Source organism: Octopus sinensis, linkage group LG8 (genome assembly GCF_006345805.1).
Source record: "Octopus sinensis linkage group LG8, ASM634580v1, whole genome shotgun sequence".
Taxonomy (NCBI): Eukaryota; Metazoa; Mollusca; class Cephalopoda; order Octopoda; family Octopodidae; genus Octopus; species Octopus sinensis.
This window is the reverse complement of record NC_043004.1, coordinates 30,296,649-30,320,913: the sequence shown is the minus strand read 5'-3', so window position 1 is coordinate 30,320,913 and position 24,265 is coordinate 30,296,649. Positions and strand designations below refer to the sequence as shown.

Genomic DNA, 24,265 nt, shown 5'->3' with positions numbered 1-24,265 from the left:
CAGGAAATATCAATAATGCACCACGACCACCATCACCACCACTACCACCAGCACTGCCCACCGCCGCCGTCGCCACCACCACCACCACCACTACCACCACTACTACAACTACAATGTTTTGGAGTGAACTTTTCATTCAGCATCGATGCTATAGTCATCAGCCCATCTCTGCAGATTTTAAAATCTTCCTGCAAATTGTTCCACTTTAGGAAACTGCAGAGAGATATTTGAGGGAGATTTTCTAGCTGAGTGACCTTGTATTTCTCCTGCTAGATCAGAATAGGCAGATTATGCTTGGAAAGCTAAAAACTGTGTTACAAAATAGACAATGTTGGCTAGAAAACTACCATGATTATTCAAAGAATTCATTTACAGCTTACACAACAACCTTTTTCTATGGGCAAGTAGATATATGTATTAATCCAAATTATTGTATTTATTTTCATACATATTTAATCATCTATATCCACAAACAGTTTCAGCATATTGTATCTCATTAGTGACCATTAAATTATATTCAAATAGTTTCTAACTGAAAAAGTTAGATCAGTGGCTCTCAACCAGGGTCTTTATAACCTTTGGGGGTCCATATATGATTTAGTTGTTCAAATTTATGTACAACACAAAAAATATTTTAATCTTTTTATACATTTCTTAATATTTGATTATCAAAATGCAGAATGTTTCTTGTTATTTCCATGGACGTCCAAGAGAAATGAATAAGGAATCAAAGGAGTCCATAGGCAAAAAATGGTTGAGAACCACTAGGTTAGATAATAATTTTCATTAGAATTGTTTTGTATCATGATATATATACTTTTTGTTTCTTTTTATAGATGCAAATTTGATTTTGTTGACATTTTTGAAATTGATCACATGGGTTTCAAAACATTTTTGAACCGTTTGTGTGGTGCAGAAATTCCTGGTCCAATTATATCAATTCAACCAAAAATAGAGATGTTTTTTAAATCTGACTATACAAAAAGTCTGCGAGGATTTCTTGGACATTATGAGTTCATAGATGATGGTGAGTAATGATTTCACAATAATTAAATTTCTTGATATTTAATTCAATGTAAAAAAAGAAAACTATTTTTATTGTGCAACAGTACCTAGATACAATTTTAAAAATATTATTTTTATAAATTTTCAAACAACAATGTGGAGTGATTTATAACAAGCAAATTTGTCCATATTGCAACACTTTTAAACATTTTTTTCAGTTTTTATCTGTTCATTAAGTATTTATTTCTTAAATTATAAAATTCTTAATTCTCTTGCTACTAGTGAACATGATCATGATGATGACAACAACAACAATAATAGTTACAATGACAACAAAGAGGACGAGGTCAATGACAACGATTATGATAATAATCCTTTTCATCATTTGACAACAGAATCTCTTCTCTGCTACTTCTTGTTCAAGAAACATATTCCACTTAACACAAAGTCCACCTGCTGCCAATGACCTCTGTGCAGAGCGCTTACTGCACCATAGCTGATGCTACACAAGCATACACTGGGGATATGTTATCTTAAAAGATTCTTGAATGAAGAAAAGATATGGTCATTAATAATGAAATATGTTTTTGCACCATTTGTCTCTTTTACGGTGATGTAGTTGTAGGTCAAACATAGACTAATTGTGCTGGCATTATACAATGGATTATAAACAAAATTAGAATTGAAAAGCAAAATGGTAAAGGAATGGAATTGTACAACCCAAAAGAGTATGAAGCATCTAAGGCCAATCAGGGAGCCAGATAGATTCAGGATTATCTTAACTGCAAAGAATAAATTCTCTCTGATATTTCTGTCCTCCAGCCCAATTTCATATCCTGAAGCTCAGGATTTTCCTGAAAAGTTATTGGAAAGCAGAACCTCTCTCTCCACACTTACCTTCAATTCCAGGTGAAACTTGAAGAAATTCGGAGGGACATAGCTGAAGAGGAAAATATCTGACCTTGGTCCTTTCAATTTTGTCCACCACAGAACCTCTTTTGTCATAGCCACCTGACATAAGAAAGCAACACTTTGTTCCTCATGATAAACTCCTGATAGACTTGGTTGAGAAATAGCCATATAATTGCATAAATCAGCAACTCTGCATACTACTGCACAAGTGTGCATCAATCTGCATGCATATAGGACAGAACTTCCATGCCTATGATAATCTTTTTAAATTTTCACACAAGACCAGAACTATGAGGGGGAATGAGTTTGTCAAAAACTTTGACCCCAGTACTTGACTAGTACTTTATTTCATCAACCCCAAAAGGAATAAAGGCAAAGGTGGCCTAGGCAGGATTTGAGCTCAGAACTTAAAGAACCAGAGGAAATGCTATGGAACATTTTTCCAATGCGCTAATGATTCTGACAACTTGCTGTCTTTTCCCATGTCTATGATAATTATAGCAATAATAAAATGCTATTACATGAATGTTATGCAATGTATCCTTTAATATTGATTAAATATCAATGAATCAAACCAAAAGAAATAATGATAAGACTGAAAGATAACTGTGTGAGTCAATTACTTGTGAAGTTTATTGCTTTTTAACTCCTATAATTAATTTATTACAAATGTTCACTGATTGGTTACCACACGGAATCAAACTAACAAAGTGCAACTTATGTCAGCAACAGACCGATTTCCCTACCCAAACACACACACACACACAAAGAAATGATAAATAAAACAAATTAAAAATTATTTTTAGTCCATGGTTAGAAGGAAAATTACATGCTTTGAATTTTACACTTAAAAAGAATAAGAAATTGAGCATGTAAAACTTGACATTACCAGAAAACATTAAACCAGTACCTACCAAAAATGATAGCAATCTAAATAACGAGCTAGACTTTAATTCTCAGTTCTCACAAATAGAACAGAAAAGATATAAATGGACATAAGAATGATGTGTTTTTATTCTATATGTATATTTCAGCATCCTGAAAAACAAAACTACTGCCATATTCATACATAAGCTTTTGAGAGGAAACAACCCTATTCTAAATCCCAACAGATTCCTAAAAGATACATGTTCAAAGCCAAAAGAATATCAGGCACCTAAATATGACCTTTAAAACAAATAATGATATATAAAAAAAATACATAGATAATGAAAATAAACAACAGAGTAGAATTAACAAGAACATAAATCAGATCAGAATCGAAATCGATCAATGGAAATTGCAGATGTGTTACCAGTGCCGGTGGCATGTAAGAGAACCTTCCGTTTCGCGACTGTTGCCAGCACCGCCCCGACTGGCCTCGTGCTGGTGGCATGTAAAAAGCACCATCCGTTCATGTCCGTTGCCAGCCTCGCCTGGCCCTCGTGCCGGTGGCACATAAAAAGCACCATCCGTTCATGGCCGTTTGCCAGCTCTGTCTGGCACCTGTGCGGGTGGCACGTAAAAAGCACCCACTACACTCACGGAGTGGTTGGCGTTAGGAAGGGCATCCGGCCGTAGAAACACTGCCAGATTTTGAATGGGCCTGATGAAGCCTTCTGGCTTCACAGACCCCAGTAGAACCGTCCAACACATGCTAGCATGGAAAACGGACGCTAAACGATGATGATGATGATGATGATAAACTATGGAAATAATAAGTTTAGCATGTGCAAAACAAAATAAAAATATAAACACAAAACAAAACCCTAGAAAATCTATAGAATATTAAATGTAGGAACACAAACAATATAAATAAAAAGGAATATGAAGAAATTTTAAGAATAGGTAATTCTAAACACAAGTCTCATGAACTTGACAATAATTACATAGAAAGGATGAAATAAAATATATCCATAAATATTTCTGAAAGTACTTCCCAAGGATAAAACTCTATCCTAACCATCACAGATTTAATAAAAACAGGTATAAACATTAATACCACCAGTTTAAATGTAATAATCTATGCATCAGCTACTTTGGTTATAAAGAGATGTAAGCATTCCTTCAGTTAGGAACATAAAAACTTAAGTAAATAAGATAGACAACATACAGAAAAGTAAACTAAAAGATACTCTCAATCCTTAATGAAATTAATAATGAAAGGATGCAACCGAACAAATACTATACAAATATTACATATTAATCATAGAAATATTACATAACAAAATAAATGATATTCTTAAAATCAAAGGGCAGCTGAAACAGAATCTGTAGGTATGAAGCACAACAATGATTCTTTGAAAAACAAAAAATCACAGAAGTAGAGTAATTCTTGGAAGAAGTGTGAACAATGAAGGAATCGCCCCAGATTTAATTGCTCAAAATAACAAATTTAGTGCCAGTCAGTGAAGATAATGACAATGCAAGAAGTAGTACAGATGCTATAAAAAATCAAAGAACTGGCACGTAGCAGGAAATGATAAAATCCCAAGCTTCTGGTTTCACTATTTAACAGAGAAACATAAATTACTAACAGAGATGTTTTATGAGATACTAAAGAAGCTGGGTGGAGGTACATGGCATAGTGGTTAAGGTGTTGGACTTGTGATCATAATATTGTGGTTTCAATTCCTGGACTAGGCAACATGTGTTTATTTCCCATTGTTCCAGTCCACTGAGGTAGCAAAAATGAGTAATCCTGCAATGGACCAGCATCCTGTCCAGGTGGGGGAATGTATATGACATAGAAACTGGCCCTATGAGTCTGTATTACTCAGGAAGGAACTTCCTTTTTTTTTTTTTCAAAGAAGCTGGAAACAACCTCTGATTGGTACAATGATGGGAAAACTATCTTTATCCTCAAGAATGAAAGAAATGATAAGCCTTAACACCTACAGAAACATTGAAAACAGAAACAATCCTTGTAATGAGTGGTACTGTGGAAATTATTTTTAAAAAGTAGTAAGAAGCTTGCTTCCTGACCATATAGTTCCAGGTTCAGTCCTACTGTGTGGCACCTTGAGCAAATGTTTTCTACTATAGCCTCAGGCCGACCAAAGCTTTGTGAGTAGATTTGGTAGACAGAAACTGAAAAAAGTTCATCATGTATATACATTTGTATACCTGAATCCTCAATATTACACACTATCCAAAAAACAGCCTTGCTAGGAACAACCCACATACTACACAAGACACTATCAATTCTATAATACAACCAAAACACAACAACCCACAAACACAAGGTACACTCTATACAGCAATTATCCAGTGAAAGAAACTTCTACAAGCAAGCTAGATAACCATCGCATTATACACTCAATACACACTACAAGCAGTAATACAACAAAAGACTGCACCACATCTCCATGAGAAAAATACTACTAATACAATATAATACCAGGAAGAGTTTGTGCACTCCAAATAACAGAAAAGAACGCACAATGCTGCACACACCCCAGCAACACAGAGGTGTAGCAGGTGATGCAGTAGAAATTTGCCTCAAACTATCAAATGTTGAACAATTATATAACAACAGCAACAATAATACTGGTAATGATAATGATGATGGTGATGATCACAATGATGATGATAAATTTACATCATAGTAGGCTTCTCAAAACAAATGATGAAGTGGCAGCTATTCCCTACGGAGCTCAAAAATGCCATTATTATACGTTTCACTCTCACAGGAATATCTACAAGGATGATGCAGTGTGAGAGTATATTCGGCTGTAGATAACTGTAAATTCAATCTATGATAAATAAAACTGCATGATAACATTTACCAATACTAAATTCTCTTCTGATTGATAAATCACTTTGGTTGTAGCAAGTTATAAATAGCACATACAATATGATGTTTCAGTTTCAACATCAAGAATGCATACAGAAATAATGAGTTACACACACACACACATGCACACACTCACACATACGCATGCACACACATATATGTATGTATGCATAATGGACATTATATTGCGTCTTTAACAGTTAAATCATATGGCTTTATGTGATATATTGCGTACTTTACTAGTGGGTACCTTTGTGTTTGTTCATATCAACATCAACACCAAATGTGTCAATGTATGAGTGTATGCCTTTATATAATGTGTCTGCACAGTGTGAGAAAGAAACCATATATATTGGTTTCAGATTTTGGCACTAGGCCAGCAGGTTCAGAGGAGGGTGTAAGTTGATTATAAAGACCCAAGTGCTCAGTCGATACTTATTTTATCAACCCCAAAACAATGAAAGGCAAAGTCAACCATTAGTGGAATTTGGATGCAAAAGATGAAGATGGACTAAATGCACCCAATTATATGCTGGTGCTCGTGCAGGGAACATGTAAGGACATCAAGTACAAAATCTATTTTACTTTGCAATTATATACAAAGTTGTAAATTAAAATCTTGTAATTCACTTGGTACCTTGACATTTCACTATGGAGAACTGGATCTTAATTAATAAAAACCACTTAAAGCTGGAGAAAAATATATTCCTGCAATATTTCACTTTTAACAAGAACTGACATAACAGACATGGCGTCATTTCCAATTTTCCAGTTCCAGGTTAGGGTTTGTTAAAAGCAGAAATATTGAAAGAATTTTATTTCTCTCCAGCTTTGACTTGTTAAGTGGCTTTTATTACCTTCATATTTCTATGCTTTAAATTATATATTTAGATTTAATTGTGACAGCTTGTCAATTTTAGCTTTACAGGAAGGTGTGAACATGTGATCTCTGTTTTTCCTCCTGTGTATGTATGTATTTCGAATGTCCCGTCCTGTGGTTCTTGTGTCGTCTCTGTGGTGTTTCATGTTCTTGTCCATGTCTGTAATTATTTTTACTGTTTACCTATATATACATATATATATATATGCAAGTGTGTGTGTCTGTGTACATAAGGATGAGTGAGTATACATGACTGAGCATGCATGCATGTGTGTGTCATCATCATCATCATCAATGTTCCAAACTAGTATGGGTCGGATGGTTTAACAAAGGATCCAGTGGGTTGAAGAACCACATTGAGTGCTCCATTGTCTGCTTTGGTGTGGTTTCTACAGTTGGATGCCCTTCATAATGTCAACCATTTTACAGTGTGTACTGTGTGCTTTTTGTTTTGCGCCACCAGCATTATTGAGATCAACATGCAGCTTACAGATCAACAAACCCAAGGAGGGAGAGTGCTGCATCTGTACATTGGATGGGTATTAAGGCGGCGAGCTGGCAGAAACGTTAACATGTCGGGCGAAATGCTTAGCAGTATTTCGTCTGCCGCTACATTCTGAGTTCAAATTCTGCCAAGGTCAACTTTACCTTTCATCCTTTCGGGGTCAATTAAATAAGTACCAGTTATGCACTGGGGTCAATATAATCGACTTAATCCGTTTGTCAGTCCTTGTTTGCCCCTTCTGTGTTTAGCCCCTTGTGGGTAGTAAAGAAATAGGGTGTTATGGTATGAGAGAAAAGGTTGGGCTAATGAAGGTTCTTGTAAGTTACATGGTTGTTCACATTTAAGAGAGAGAGAATGAATTAGAGGCATCTCCAAGGAGATAGACAGTGGTGATAAGGTGTCCATGTTGCATTTCAGGTACCAGGGGTAGTAATGGAAGGGGAGAGAGATCTGCAAAAATGTCTGGAGTAAGTGATAGGGAGAAGTGGGAGAGGGAGGTGGGCAACATCTTGGGGAAGGGTTCAGAGGAAGGGTGCATGAGTTGGTGAGGCTCCAAGGATGCTAATAGTAGGGTAGTAATGATAACATTGACAGTGGGGAGGAGAGACATATGTATGAGTAGGGTGCAATAGTAGAAGAGAGGTATAAACAGGCATAAAGCATAAGGAGAGATAATTTGGTGACATAATTTAGAGCAAGGAAGAAGAAATTTGAATTTAACTTGGCATTGTTTTCCTTTGACAGAGTGGTGAATGGTAAACAAGCCAGAGTTCAATTTGAAAAGAGAGGGTCACTTGTGGTATAAATATGTATGTATGTATGTATGTATGTATGTATGTATGTATGTATGTATGTATGTATGTATGTTATAAACAAACTTTCGAAGTGCCAAATGTGTTGATACTTTACAGATAGTAAATTTCAAACAGTTCAAATGCAGTATAGCTTAGAAAACAGCAGATAAAGATGGGTTATTTATCCATAGAAAATGGGGAAATTGCCAGCAGGTGGCTATGGGGAATTGAACCCCATACCTCTTGGATACTGATGAAGAGCTCTAAACGTTAAGCTAAACAGCACCTGACAACAATCTTTATCTGTTGTTTTTACAGCTATACTGCCTTCGAAATTTATTTTCTTGTCTGTAAATGTGTGTGTGTGTGTGTGTGTGAATGTAAGGAGGTGGGAGGGTGCCAGGGGAAGTAAAGAATGGGTACAAATGTGAAAGTGGACATAGTGCTTTGCATTATGAATAAAAAGACCACAGAAAAACTTTATAGAGAGCAGATCAGAAAAAAATAATATTTATGACATCAAGCAACTACAAATATATATATATATATATATATATATATATATATATATATATATATTATATATATATATATATGTATATATAGATAGATAGATAGATAGATAGATAGATAGATAGATAGATAGATAGATAGATAGACAGATAGATATAGATATTGTGTCAAATATATATATATATATTCGTATGTGTGCATGTGTATATATATATGTATATATATATGTGTGTGTATGTGTTTATGTCTATGAGAATGATATATATGTCTGTGTGTGTGTGTGTGTGTGTGTGTATGTGCATGTGAGTGTGTGTATATACTTATATAGATATATATGTATCATCGTTATCATTTAATGTACACATTTCCATGCTTGTATGGGTCAGACATAATTTGTCAAGGCAGATTTTCTGCAGCTGGATGCAATTCCTATCACCCACACTCACCTGTTTCCAAACAAAGTAATATTGGTTCAAATTTTGGCACAAGGCATGGAATTTTTGTGGAAGGGGTAAGTCAATTAGATCAACCCCAGTGTTCAACTTGTACTTTATTTTATTGACCCAGAAAAGATGAAAAGCAAAGCTGACCATGGCAGAATTTGAACTCAGAAAGTAAAGCCAAACGAAATGCCACAAAGTATTTTGTTCAGTGTATTAACAATTCTGCCAGCTCACTGCCTTCAGACAAGGTAATATTATCTCAGACATATTTTCTGTGAAAGACTGGAAACAACCTTGCTTGTATGAAAGGGGTGCTCATTTACAACTATCACATAGTGTGTAGCGAAGGGAATACACAAACAAAACACACATCTATATAACATATACATGACAGCTTCTTTCAGTTTCCATCTAGCAAATCTATTTACAAGGTTTTGGTCAACCTAGGGTTTATGAGAAGACACTTGCCCAAGGTACCATGCAGTAGGACCATGCAGTAAGACCCAATGACCATATGTGTGTGTGTGTGTGTGTGTGTGTGTGTGTGTATGTATGTGTGTATGTTTGTTGGACACAGCATGAGACGACTGTTGTTATCGCTAGGCCTAACTCATCGTAAAGTCAATACCACCATGACTGATATCCAATCTACAGTGGAGAAGGCTAACCACTGGATTTGGTTAAAAAGAGACGATGAGCGATGGCCAGAAGGATATTGAGTTTAACTTCATAACCAGCTGATCTAGCAAGCGGGGCCTCATATCAATGAGGGGGGCCGGTGCACATGGATGCCATCGAGAGGTGGGCCCTGAAATGACGTGCATTCTCTCCTGATGATCCCATACACTTGCTGGCTTCCAGTATACGGAGCTTTTGACTGGTAGCACTTGCATGTGCAAGTTGTTTGCAAGACATCTATATGTGCCGTGGAATGATCCTGATGACCTCCATGTAATCAAAAGTGGTCTAACGCATTTCAATAAAATAAAGAACTGTCAAGTGGACAGCAAACAGTTGACAGTGGACAGTTTGACAGCATTGATCATTCGTATTGAATTACTATGTTAGTTTAATATTGTACCTACACTTGGCGTAGTACAGAGAATGTTCTGAGTGAATATATTAATTCTGTAAAAGGTTATTCTAGATAACAATATCCAAATAGCAATAATAATTCTCTAAACGAGATATAGACAGTAACTGCTCCATCACATAAGGGACATTAGCCATTTGAATGTGGCTAGAGACATGGCAGGGCGGTGGGGGTGTTACTGAATTGCTGTCGAACAGATTTTCGAAATCAGTAAATGTATTTACGTGAAAATCTATATATAAATATCCTGCACAGGAAGTTGTTCGTCGAGGAGCGGTGCCTGCCATACATTGACGATAGGCAAATACCTTGAAACCTGGGTCCGTATGTGGCATCCGCTTCTTCGGGGAATGATCTCCCTTTGCAGGATAGAGGACACCGTGATGGTGTCAGCCTATCTGGTGACGTTGATGATCGCCTGGGGCTAAATGCATCAGTAACACCCCCACCGCCCTGCCCTGTCACTAGCCACATTCAAATGGCTAATGTCCCTTATGTGGTATATCCAAATATTTATTTGGGTAATACTATTCTACACCCAGTCTGCACTACAATGTCATCATAACATTATTGGCGAGACAATATTCAAACCCACGACATAACAGTATGTATATATATGTATATATGTATATATGTACATATGTGACAAAATATGTTTATTATACGATAGAATATATATGATTGCACATAGACGACGACGACGATGATGATGATGATGATGATGATGATGACGACGACAACGATGAGGAGGAGGAGGGGGAGAGGGGCGGTGTGAGAGGGGGAGGAGTAGGAGGGGAGGACATTGAAGGTGATGGAGGTGGGAGTGGTAATGATGGTGATGATGATGTTAAAATTTGACTGAATTTCAATTAATTTAAGTTTCTTGTCTCACAGGCATTCAGCAGATGGCATATTAATGATGAATTTTCCTAGTGTTAACAGAATTATCTCTGATGTTCACTGCTGTGAGACAGCTTGTCTTGAACTTCTGCTGGATTCTCTTTGTTTTATGTCCACTAGATGAATCAAGCTCTTTTAATTATAGTCTATAATTTCTGAAATAAGGAATCAATAGTTATTACACATTGATGTAGTCAGACAAGTGTCCTCCTCATCAAGGTTGTTATAGTCATAACATCATAACATTTGAGCACTTGGACCCTCTGGCGTTTTTCAAGTACCTGTCTTATTCTGTAACATTCTTGGAGTTTTAAATAAAATCCTTTTGTCAAACAATGGAGGTAGATTGTTCTCGTTCTATTGTTCATGCCTGGGAATATTGTAATATTAGTAATTTCATATTAGTTATGCCACTTGTGTGTCCCACTTAAAACTTGGGATCATAGTAGAGTGAATACAAGTGTTGTGTTTTAGTCGCTACAATTTAATTGGTGGGTAGGGGTTCAAATCCTTGCTTCAGGGAATTTGTGTGTATGTGCACGTGCGCGCATTTGCATTATCATTATCATCATTGTTTTAACATTCATCTTTTTATGCATATCTAGATCAGTCAGAGTTAATTTAGGCAAATTTCCTACACCCAGATGCCTTTCCTGTCACCAACCTTCACTTGTTTCCAAGTGTGTTTATATTTCCCCATGACCAGACATGTTTTCATGGAATACATGAAATGAATGACATTGCATGTATGGCAGTGACACTCATTTACAACTATCACACAATGCCAAGACAAGGAGTCACGGGCATATACTTACACATATGTACGTACATATACATATATGATGGGCTAAAATATGATTATACATATACATATACAATGGGCTAAAATGTAATTACAGACTAGAGAAAAAATTTTATATCTAACCCTATGACTAACTCCACCAAGGGTCAGAAATGACCTAAATACATATATAATCCCCTTAAGGCACTTCAAATTAAAAGGTACACACCATGAAACAAACCAGTGAATGATAACAAGCAGACACATAACTATAGAACAAAATCCATTTTAACACAACCAAGGAATTTTCATCATCAGCTGTCTAACAAATATCATCCTGATTTCGACATATATATATATATATATATATATATATATATATATATATATATATATATATATATATATATAGTGTGTGTGTGTGTGTGTATACATGTGTTTGTATGCTTTTAAACCAGAGTAAACCTACATAGAAGAGATACAACCATGGCAAATTGCACCACATCTCTATTGAGTGAAAAAGTGATGGACAGCCATAATCGATTTCTGACCCTAAATGGTGTCTCATCAGAGGTGTTTACATCACCTGGCCAATCTGTCTATATACAGAACAAATCCAATAACTTCAGAGACTGGAGCTACTAATTTGTATGCCTGAAGTATTTAACACTTTAGTCAATATCAGCAGCCTGTCAATGGGGATCTCACCCCACACAATATCAAGGTATGATATATGAAAACCTACCTTGAAGTACAAATATGGTGTTTGAATGTATGTATGTCATTATTCAGTTTATTTCAAGATTTCTTGCCAATAGAGAAAGAACTGATTTCTAACCTAGATCCAGGACTCCTTCATTGGAATTTCAACATTAACAGCAGGGTATTTTTGTATGTATGTATGTATGTATGTATGTATGTATGTATGTATGTATGTATGTATGTATGCATGCATGTATGTATATACGTACGTACGTATGTATGTATGTATGTATGTATGTATGTATGTATGTATGTATATATGTATGTATATATGCATGCATACAAGTATGTATAATGTGTTACTTGTAATTAATAATTGATAAATTTACAGTGAGGCAAGCTGGCAGAACCGTTAGCATGACTGGCAAAATGCTTAGCAGAATTTCATCTATCTTTAGGTTCAGAGTTCAAATTCTGCTGAGGTCGACTTTGATTTGCCTTTCATCTTTTTGGGGTCAATAAAATAAGTACCAGTTTAGTACTTGGATGGATCAATTTAATTGACTTATTCTCTCTCTTGATATTGCTTGCCTAGTGCCAAAATTTGAAACCAATATATATATATATATTTACAAGATAGACACATATGCATACTCCGATACTCTGTAAACTGAAATGTGTATAAACTGTATATAAAAAACATTTTTATATACAGTTTATACACATTTCCATTTACAGATAGCTATATAGATAAATATTGTTGGAAATAGATAAACGAATTTCAAATTTACAGTCAAGTAGGTTCCTCAAGGAAAAGAGATTGACCACACTGGGAAGCAACACTAGTGATAATATCTGATCACAAAATACTGACATACCAGTAATTACTTGAGGACTTATAATATTTCTGAAACCCATATTGGTCTCAGTATACCATTTGAGGATATAGTGATAAAATGGAGTAACTGGAGAAAATAGTATGCAAAAGGAGACAATATGCAGGTTTTATCACTGCTCCTGTGTGTGAATGGTTCGTTAATTTATGGAAGAAAATAATTACTGACATTATAGTTAAATTATTCAAGAAATGAGGAATTTTGAATAGTACAAAAGACATTGGACAATGCTGAAGGTGAAGAAACAGTAGACAATTCACAGCCTATAATTATGAACAGTAATAAGGAAGATATGATGAAGAGGATCTATATGATAATATCGTTTCACCATGATCATTATAAAGGTTTATTCAGTACTGAAGATAATGACCGATGTGATTTTAATGAACTTTTGTGTTCAGAATCTTTAAAATTTACTGTATAATTCTTATTTAAAACGATATTAAATTTCTAGTTCAGTTTCTTATGCATAAATAAGCTTATGAAGTCATTTGTATTCACAGTATTTCTCATTTTCGCATTAATATTTATAACCTTAAACTGCATTGAATTACTTAATTAGAAATAGAAATTCTGCACAGATATTATGTACTGTGATGGATGTTGCTGATTAAGGATGGAGGAGATGAGTAAAAACAGTAAATATAAATATTCATGAGAACCATTACACCATGTGGTACAGACTTGACTGTGTGGTCAAGAAACTTGCTTTCCAACCACATAGTTTTGAGTTTAGTCCCATTGCATGTCTTCTATTAAAGCCCCGGGTCCTTGTAAGTCGTTTTAGTAAACAGATACTGAAAGAAGCACATCATATATATATATATATAAGGCTGGTTAGTTTCATTATTTTTTCTTCTTTTTACCTATGTGAATTACGAGTATTGCTGTCTGTGGAGATATATATGAAGCAACTTTTGCTGATCCCTTAATTATGTTTGTAATTATAAAAAAACTTTTCGTATAAGATTTTACCGATAACATTTTTTTCTCTATACCGAACTACTTGGTAAAATTATTAATTATTAAATATATAATTCTTTACCCTATATCTATCTATCTATCTATCTGTCTGTCTGTCTGTCTGTCTATCTATACACATATATATATATATATATATATATATATATATATATATATATATGTCATCATCATCATCATTTTAATATCCATTTTCCATGCTGGCATTGGTTGCATGGTTTGACAAGATCTGACCAGCTGAAGGCTCCATGTTTGTTTTGGCATGATTTCTATAGCTGGATGCCCTTCTTAATGCAAATTCCTTTACAGAGTGTACTGGGTGCTTTTATGTAGCACTGGAAAATACTTATCAATACTTTGGTCTTAGCTAAATTAACTCTATTGCTCTTTGATTCCAGTTCATACCTCTATACCTGAAATTTCTTCTCTTGGAGGAAGCAAGATTAACAAGAGGGGGCTAAGAACTGATCTCTGGTGGACTCCTACTTGTATGCTAAACTCTTTGATATACTCATTGGCAACTCACACCTTACTGACAGCATTCCTGCACATGGCTTGTACAGCTCTTGCTAACTACTCATCTATCCCTAGCTTCCACATTATCCACCAAATAAGGAAGCATGGGACCCTGTCAAAGGCTTCCTCCATGTCAACAAAAGCCGGATACCGAGGATTATTTTTGGCCAAGTATTTCTCCTGCAGTTGCCTCACCAGAAAGACTCCTCTTGGCACAAATACAAACTGCGTCTCATCTATGTTAACTCTCTTCCTGATTAATTGAGCTATGACCATTTCTGCAACTTTTATATATATATATATATATATATATATATATACACACACATGCATGCACACACGTATGCATACACACACAAACACACACATACACACACACACACACACACACACACACACACACACACACACACACACACACACACACACACACACACACACACACACATGCACGCATGCATCTCAAACGGGAGATTGGAAAATTTTTTGTTATTATCCATTCACCATTACACATGTTTGATTTGCCAACAGGAGGTACAAAATTGTATGTGTTGTAGAAAACATGTAAAATATCTCCTATAAGAAATCCTTCAGACAGAGAATCAAATAAGTTCATTTTTTGCAAGCATTTATCATTATAATTTAATGATATACAAAACTATTGAAAAGGTTGCAAGACTCAACGAAAATTTTAGGAAAATAAAAATAAGAAAAAAGTGGAAATTTTACCGGTGAATGTGTTATATTATAAGGTATAAAAAGAAAATGACTCTCCCCAGACACAACAGAATATGCTTCAACACATGAACTCATATAAAGAATCTTGCAAACCAAATCCAAAAACGCAATGATGTAGATATCTCTTTATGCTGTCCACATTTGTCATCTCATCTACTGAAATTCCTATGGCAATGGAAGAGCAGCCACATGTGCAAATCTAAACAGGTGGAAGCATACACTCAGTTACAGCTTTCATCTGTCATCTATGCTTCAAATCATACACATCTGCAGAAAGATTGAATAGTCATCTGAGAAGTCATGGATGTAAAGTCACAAGTGCCACTGATAATGAGGAAACAAAGGAGACAATAATCATTGGTAAAGATGGAGCAATCATCATGTGTGTGCATGCATGTGTTGGTGTGTATCATTGCTTTATATGTATACTAGCAAGATACCTGGCCTTCTTTGGTATTAAAATGGCATAGTTTTTTTATTGTTTTACTTGTTTCAGTCCTGTGACTGTGGCCATGCTAGAGCACCGCCATTGGTCGAACAAATTGACCACAGGATTTATCCTTTGTAAGCTTAGTACTTATCTTATCAATGTCTTTTGCCAAACTGCTAAGTTATGAGAACGTAAACACAGCAACATCGGTTGTCAAGCAATGGTGGGGTACAAACACAGACACACACACACACATACATACATACATACATACATACATACATACATACATACATACATACATACATACATACATATATATATGAACAGGTATATAAATACATATTGAAAGTATAAGAAATGAAATTAATATATATATATATATAGATACATAATGAAAGTAATTGAAACTGAAACCATATAATAGTGAAAGTATTAATAGAGCTGTTATTGTTTCAGTTTTGACATGTAATACTGAAACAGTGTAAGAGAGAAGAGATTACTCCAGGCTTGTATTAGGCAAGAAGTTGAAAATTTTTTGGGCCCCGTGACACTGCATGAACCCTAAGTAAGGCAGGTGTAAAATTTAAATGAAATCGGTTGGGTAGTTCTTGAGTTTTAGTGATGCACACATACAGACACACAGACAGACAAACACATTCTCAGTTTTATATATATATATAGATGATACTCACACACACACACACACATACACACACGCACATATATATATAGAGAGAGAAAGTTTATTTTAATGCTCCTTTTTCCATTTTACCAGTTTTGCATGAGATTAAATCAGGGAAAAGTTTCCTATGGCTGGAATGTCCTTGCTGACTCCAATCATTACTTGCTTCTGAGCAAAGTCATAATACCTTAAACTATCAAACAAGGAATAGCCTGGACATCTGGAAGCAAACAACATTCCCTCTATGAGCAGTGAGACTTTTGTTTACAATCACCAAACACATATGAAGATGAGAGGAAATACAAACGCATTCACAGAAGCATATATACACATACACAAACATTCACATAATACATAGTTTCTGCCTTATACTTTCACATTCAATATATTGGTCAACACATGGGTATTGTATAGAAGACCATCTGACAGTATCCATGCAGTGGGCCTGAACCTCTAAAAACATAGTTCCAAAATGAAAATCATTATCACACAGCCATAAAAACAAATATATATATATATATATCATCATCATCATCATCATTTAACGTCCGCTTTCCATGCTAGCATGGGTTGGACGGTTCAACTGGGGTCTGGGGAGCCCGAAGGCTGCACCAGGCCAGTCAGATCTGGCAGTGTTTCTACAGCTGGATCCCTTCCTAACGCCAACCACTCCAAGAGTGTAGTGGGTGATTTTATGTGCCACCGACACAGGTGCCAGACGAGGCTGGCGAACGGCCATGCTCGGATGGTGTTTTTATGTGCCACCGACACAGGTGCCAGACGAGGCTGGCGAACGGCCATGCTCGGATGGTGTTTTTATGTGCCACCAACACAGGTGCCAGACGAGGCTGACGAACGGCCACGATCGGATGGTGTTTCTTACGTGCCCACAGCACGGAGGCCAGTCGATGCGGTACTGGCTACGGCCACGTTCGGATGGTTTTCTTGTGTGCCACCGGCACTGGTACCGCAAAGATACAAATTCCATTGATGTTCATATATATATAATATATATATATATATCATCATCATCATCATCATTTAACGTCCGCTTTCCATGCTAGCATGGGTTGGACGGTTCAACTGGGGTCTGGGGAGCCCGAAGGCTGCACCAGGCCAGTCAGATCTGGCAGTGTTTCTACAGCTGGATGCCCTTCCTAACGCCAACCACTCCAAGAGTGTAGTGGGTGATTTTATGTGCCACCGACACAGGTGCCAGACGAGGCTGGCGAACGGCCATGCTCGGATGGTGTTTTTATGTGCCACCGACACAGGTGCCAGACGAGGCTGGCGAACGGCCATGCTCGGATGGTGTTTTTATGTGCCACCAACACAGGTGCCAGACGAGGCTGACGAACGGCCACGATCGGATGGTGTTTCTTACGTGCCCACAGCACGGAGGCCAGTCGATGCGGTACTGGCTACGGCCACGTTCGGATGGTTTTCTTGTGTGCCACCGGCACTGGTACCGCAAAGATACAAATTCCATTGATGTTCATATATATATATATATATATATATAGTCTTTGATGTTTATACATTATTTCACTGTATGGACATGTATCTATCTTTCTGTCTGTCTGTCTGATTGTCAGTCTGTCTGTCTGTCTGTCTGTCTGTCTCTCTCTCTCTCTCTCTCTCTCTCTCTCTCTCTCTTTCAATATATATAATGTGCGTGTGTATGTGTGTGTATGCATGTTTGTGTACATTATGTATATACAAGAACCTATTGAAATACATGTTTATATGTCTGTGTATTTATGAAATACCTCTGGGTGTGTGTGTGTGTGTGTGTGTGTGTGTGTGTGTGTGCGTGTGTGATGGTACATTTCGAGTTCTATGATTCTATGGTTTAGTCTTTGTTTATTGATTAGCAATAGTTTGTTTTCCTTTTCGCTTGCAAATTTGCCATCTTTTATGAGAAATGGAAGATAAATATGATGAGTGTTTGATGTTTGTAGATAAATGTCACTGTTGAGATTCCAAATCGTAGTTTGTCTCTATAAACTACAAGAAAATTCCTGCAATAATTTTTATATAAGCTGTTTATAAATGACGATCGAGCTTTGTTTATGCTTTATTATGACATAACATAAAATCACTTGTGTAAATGTCAGATAATATTAGAGTTAAACAGATGACGTCTGAAATAAATATTTATAAATTGAATTTAAATACAATTTCATCTGTGTTCCGCCAGAGATGAAAAGCAAACTAACAAAAAACATAGCAGCGTTCATTAGTTTGTCTTTGTAGTTCATCAACTTTAACATATTTCTTATTTACAAGTGAAATACTTTATCTAATTTGGTTTTGGAGTTTTCTCCAGGTTTGAATCACTTGTCTAAATGTTTGTTCATCTTTTCTGTCATCAACTTGTGCTGCTGATTACTTCCCTAATTTCAGACAGACTTGTTAGACCATGTAGTTCTAGTCTTCGTTAGTGCAATATTGTTAATGATGATGTTAGTGTTTCATCATTGAACTTATAATTTATTGTAAGTTTTTGTAGTTGAAATTACAATAACACATGTATAGTGAAAGTGCACAACTTTTTTATGGTATACCCAAATAGCATGACTACTCCTCCACTTTTTATATGGCCAGGTTGCACATCAGATCTCTGAATTCTTTCACTCTCTCTCATCCTCCCACTCGCTTTCTCCTTCTCTCCCTCCTCTCTCATCTCTTCCTTTCCTTTCTTTCATCCTCTCTTCTGTCTTTCTCATTCTCTCTTTTTGCCTTTATTTCTCTTCTTTATTCTGTACATCTAAGATTCTCCCATCTTAATGACATTCAACAATGTACTTCTGATGCTTCACCAGTTTCTCCTTGAAGCAGTCTAAATTAAGCATGGGTCCTGTCCCACCCATACCAACATGGAAGGCAGACTTTAAACAATGATGATAATGATGATAATATCCCTTCTATCTACGTGATTTAGTCAGGAACACTATACATTATGAGGCCATTCAATCTGCAACAATTACACTAAGAACAATAAACCATCACAATTAGTATAATAGCATCAGATAACAAAAAGTGTCATTCACTGTTGTGAGTTCATATCCTGACAATGGTACCATAGCTTGACAATGATACCAATTTTGATGTGGTACCATGTCCTGACAGTGGAATCGTATCCTATTAGGGGCATCATGTCCTGACAGTGGCACCATGTCTAGATCTCAGGAGAACTTTTTTCTGTTCTGCATCTCTAAGTGTAAAGAAATTCTGAAAAAATAAGAGAAAGGACGTTGGATAGGCTACAATACCAATGTAGCATTCAGAAATATGGGGATGGAATCTGTCTTTTGATTGATTTAAGGGTTGAATTCGTCTTCTGAATATTTCAGTAAACTAATGTTCAGTAAATTAATTATTGGCCCAAATATTTGTGTGTCTTCTATTTACTATCTTTATGAATTCCATTAATAGAAAACACTGCCAAGACAATAAACGAAGTCTACTAACTTCCTGATATTTGCCTGAAGCATGAAAGATTCTGTGAAATACTTTTATAAGCCATCTCATTATAAACAGAGAAATTCAAATTTGAGCTGAAATTGAACTGTTCTCTAAGACTGCTAAGTCATAGATGAAAATTTTTTTCAAAGATTTTAAAAGAATTATCTAGAACTAGCAAGTTATTTCAAATCAAAGTTTCATATGTGTGGCATATAAAGTGGCAAGCTGGCAGAATCATTGGCACACTAAACAAATTGCTTAGCGGCATTTCATCTCTCTCTTTATGACTTCAAATTCCACTGAGGTCAGCTTTACCTTTCATCCTTTCAGGGTTGATAAAATGAGTACCAATAGAGTACTTGGAGTTGATTTAATCAACTTACCCATCCCTGAAGTTGCTGGCCTTGTACCAAAATTTAAAACCAATATTTGTGGAATGCTACATAAATTCTTGTTACTGAAAGAGTAACGTTTTACCAGAAATAAGAATCCAGAAAAATAGGCTTTTTTGTCAATTCTATAATGATGGAAAAAAGTTAAGCTCTTTTATGAATTGAACATACAGATATGAGCTTCCAAGATCAATACTAAATTATACCCAATTCACTATACTATTGTTCACATTAAATTCAAACCCCCACCCTCTTACAAGTAAAAAATTAGTGTTACATTACATTTAAAAATAGCTAAATGCTTATTGAAGGAATTGTTTCTGTTTTGAGGATGGATAGACTTAACTGCCTGGTTTAATACTAACACCATCTGACTGCTAGCCTTAACTGGCTCCATTCCCTTGCAAGTATTCTGAATATACATCTGATCAGAAGATAGTTCCCTCCTATTCCTCACATGCTGGCACCACATAGCAAGCATCTCTGCTGGTGCCACTTAATAACTCTTGTGTTGATGTCACATAAAAAGCACCAAGTACACTCTGTTAAGTGGTTGGCATAAGGAAGGGTATCCAGCCATAGAAACCATGCCAGAACAGACAATTGGGGCCTGGTGCAGCTCTCCAGCTTGCCAGCTCCTGTCAAACCATCCAACCCATGCAAGTATGGAAATGGATATTAAATGATGATGACGACAATGGTGGTGATGGTGGTGAGTGGGAGACCCAGAAAAAAGTTCGTTAATGATTCCCTACCAAAGCTATAAAAAATATATTTACTTTTTAAATTCATTGATTTAACAAAAAACTATATGACATTGATGCTTTTGAACATGAAAAGGGAATTGGGTTGACATGAAAAGGAGATTGGGAATTAAAACTGGGTCCAGAAATTAGACTCTTTAAGAAACTTAGTTCTTACTCTAGAACTCTTTTTGGGGAGATGGCAGAAATAGAAGCAACATTTCCATTGAGCTTAACCATTTCCTCTAACTGCTTCCTTCATAGCCTGGGTCACACTGACATGAAACAGTACTTGCTCTAGGGTATTTATACCTACTAATTGACGTTATGCCAATATCTATATTGGAATAGCAATTCTACTTGAAGATAAACATCAATCAATGTGAAACACTTCTTAATCTTTGCTATTTTTGTGTTTAAATCATTTCCAGTCCATTTCCCCATCCATTTTTTTCTTGTCTGACAATGTTTACTCTGTTAGACATTTGCAAATTGTTAAAAACAAATGTTTTTATACCTTAATTCTCTTCCTGCTGCTAGCCACTTATTCATGAAGTATACGTACAACTTAGTGCGGACTAGAAATACTCATGTAGCTTGTGTAATATGCCTTGTCCTAACAGAGTGCTCATGTAATAATTTCAAATATAATTGCAGTTCAGATTTGAACCGATGGCATACTGCTCACCAGTTCAACACCTTGATCATAAAACTATTCTATCCAATTTTAATTAAATTATTTTTTAAACTTCAACTCTATGAACTTATCCTTTTCTCCTGCTGTCTAATATTAAAAATTAAAAGATCCTCAACAAACCTAAATATATAACATTCATCTATCATTAGAGTGATGGATAGAAGAATTGGTAGGGTTTAGAATAGCAGATAGACGAAATGGTGGGGTATCAGACAAAATGTCATCCACTACTTACATCTCTCTATTCTATGTTCAATTCCTGCCCAGGCCAAATTGCCTTCATTCCTCTGATGTTTGTTAAATATACAACTAAAGGCATTACTTTATTTGACTACACACAATTCTTTGTTTCCTTTTGCTTATTTTAGCCATCAGTATGAAAGCACCAGACAAGGCAGGGAACTGGTAGAATCTTCAGCATGCCAGGCAGAATGCTTTGTGGCATTTCGTCCCTCTTTACATTCTAAGTTTAAATGCCACTGGGGTCGACTTTGCTTTTCATCCTTTTGGGGTCGATAAAATAAGTACCAGTTGAGCATTGCAGTCAATGTAATCAACTTACTCATTCCCCCTAAATTGGTGGCCTTGTGTCAGAATTTGAAATCAATATGAAAGCACTACACTAAATCCATTACAGTATTCTTATCTATCTCTGCTCAGGATTAGGCTTTATCTTCTTATCCTTTTGTAGGTACCTGTGACATATTGGAGATGATTTGGTCATTTATATTCCTTCCTCTATAAATGTACTGCTTGTGTGTGTAGAGAAAAGAAATATTGATCAAACAACTATTAACTTTTCACAAAAAGAAGCCACTATTTGATATGTTAACTATCACAGAACTCTTCCAGACTTTCTTTCCCAAGCTCCTCTCACCCTTTGATCCTTCTTTCTTTTATATTCTTTCTCTTCCTTGCCTCTCTCTCTCTCTCTCTCTCTCCTCTCTCCCTCTCTCTCTCTCTCTCTCCTCTCTCTCTCTTCCCTTTAGAATAGCAAACTAATCATACAACTCTGTCAAAAGTCCTGGAAGTAATTAGTAAAATATCAGTTTTTGAAATGGCTTAACAATGACTGAATTGAAATAGAATCACCTGGGGATAATAAAGAATTAATATGGAAACAGCTAATAATAATAATAGTAATAATAATAATAATAATAATAATAATAATAATAATAATAATAAAAATAATAATAATAATATAATAATAATAATAATAATAATAATAATAATAATAAATTAACAAGGAATCACCTGAGGATTATAATGAATTAATAAGGAAACCCCAATGGATTATAATCATATCAAACTAGAACTACTTTGAAGAATATCATGGATTGAGGAATAATAGAATCTTCAGAATATAAAGATGGATTAAAATATAATCACATGAAGAATATCAGGAATTAAAAGACAATCACCAAGAGATTGTTCTGTTGTTCTGGCTGAAATAATGGTCATTGCTATCTTTTGTTATTGGTATTCATTTCAGTCATATTGGTATTTACAGACTTAGCAAAGGAGAATTTAAAGTTTAGTTTTTAAATTGTTCTGGGTGAATATTTTATTAAAAAATCACATGTGGAAGCATAATTCTATAGTGACATTGTTCCATCTATGTAAGATTTGACAAAGCATTTATTAATGTGTGTTAGGATGTGGGTACATAATATTGTAGGGTATCAGGGAGAAGTATATGATACTTTGGATTGTTTACAACATAAAATGAAAGACCAAACCTTCATCATCATCATCATTGTTCGACCGTGGTCGAGACAATGGAATCTACCATGCTACGCCAGACTTCATGGTCCATCATGGCATTACAGAGGTCCTGTTGCTGGATGCCTGTATCCCTGGAGATTACATCAGGGTAGGAGAGTGTGCGCCCTCTGGTATTGCGAGTAGATGGCTTCCAGAGGAGAAGAGTAGAAATTGCCTCGTTTTCAGCTCTACAACAATGTCCAGCAAACTGGACTCTCCTACCCTTCACAAGAGATGACACAGGTGGTAGTTTCCCATATATTTGCATTTTGGTTGGATGATGCTTCCACGAGAGATTTTGAGCTCTCATAAGGAGGCGAGTGTAGGTTCCATCCAACCGCCTCTCCAGCTTCTTTGATAACGTCTAGGTTTCTGAGCCATATAGTAGAATTGGTTCGACTGTGGCTTTGAAGATTTCAAGTTTGAAATCTCTACTTAGCTTTGATGACCAGATCTTATGCATGTCATTTCAGGCCGACCAGGCCATACCCTTTCTAGTTAGAAAATTTTTTGCAGATGATGATATGTATGACCCAAGATATTTGTAATCATGTTAATGGGTCAAAAGACATTTTGTATGTTTAAGAAACTTGAGAATCACTATGGACTGTATAAATACCAGGAGCCATGTTTTTTCATCATGTCTACATTT

At 35.8% G+C, this 24,265-nt stretch overlaps 1 protein-coding gene across 1 annotated transcript in view; it reads left to right on the top strand.

The window, feature by feature from the left end:
* LOC115215059 (tolloid-like protein 1) overlaps positions 1–24,265 on the top strand; it is a 227,281-nt gene that overhangs the window by 142,871 nt on the left and 60,145 nt on the right. The window contains exon 4 of the mRNA XM_029784206.2: positions 837–1,027. Coding sequence (XP_029640066.1) covers positions 837–1,027 — 191 coding nt within the window. The remainder of the gene's footprint in view (positions 1–836; positions 1,028–24,265) is intronic.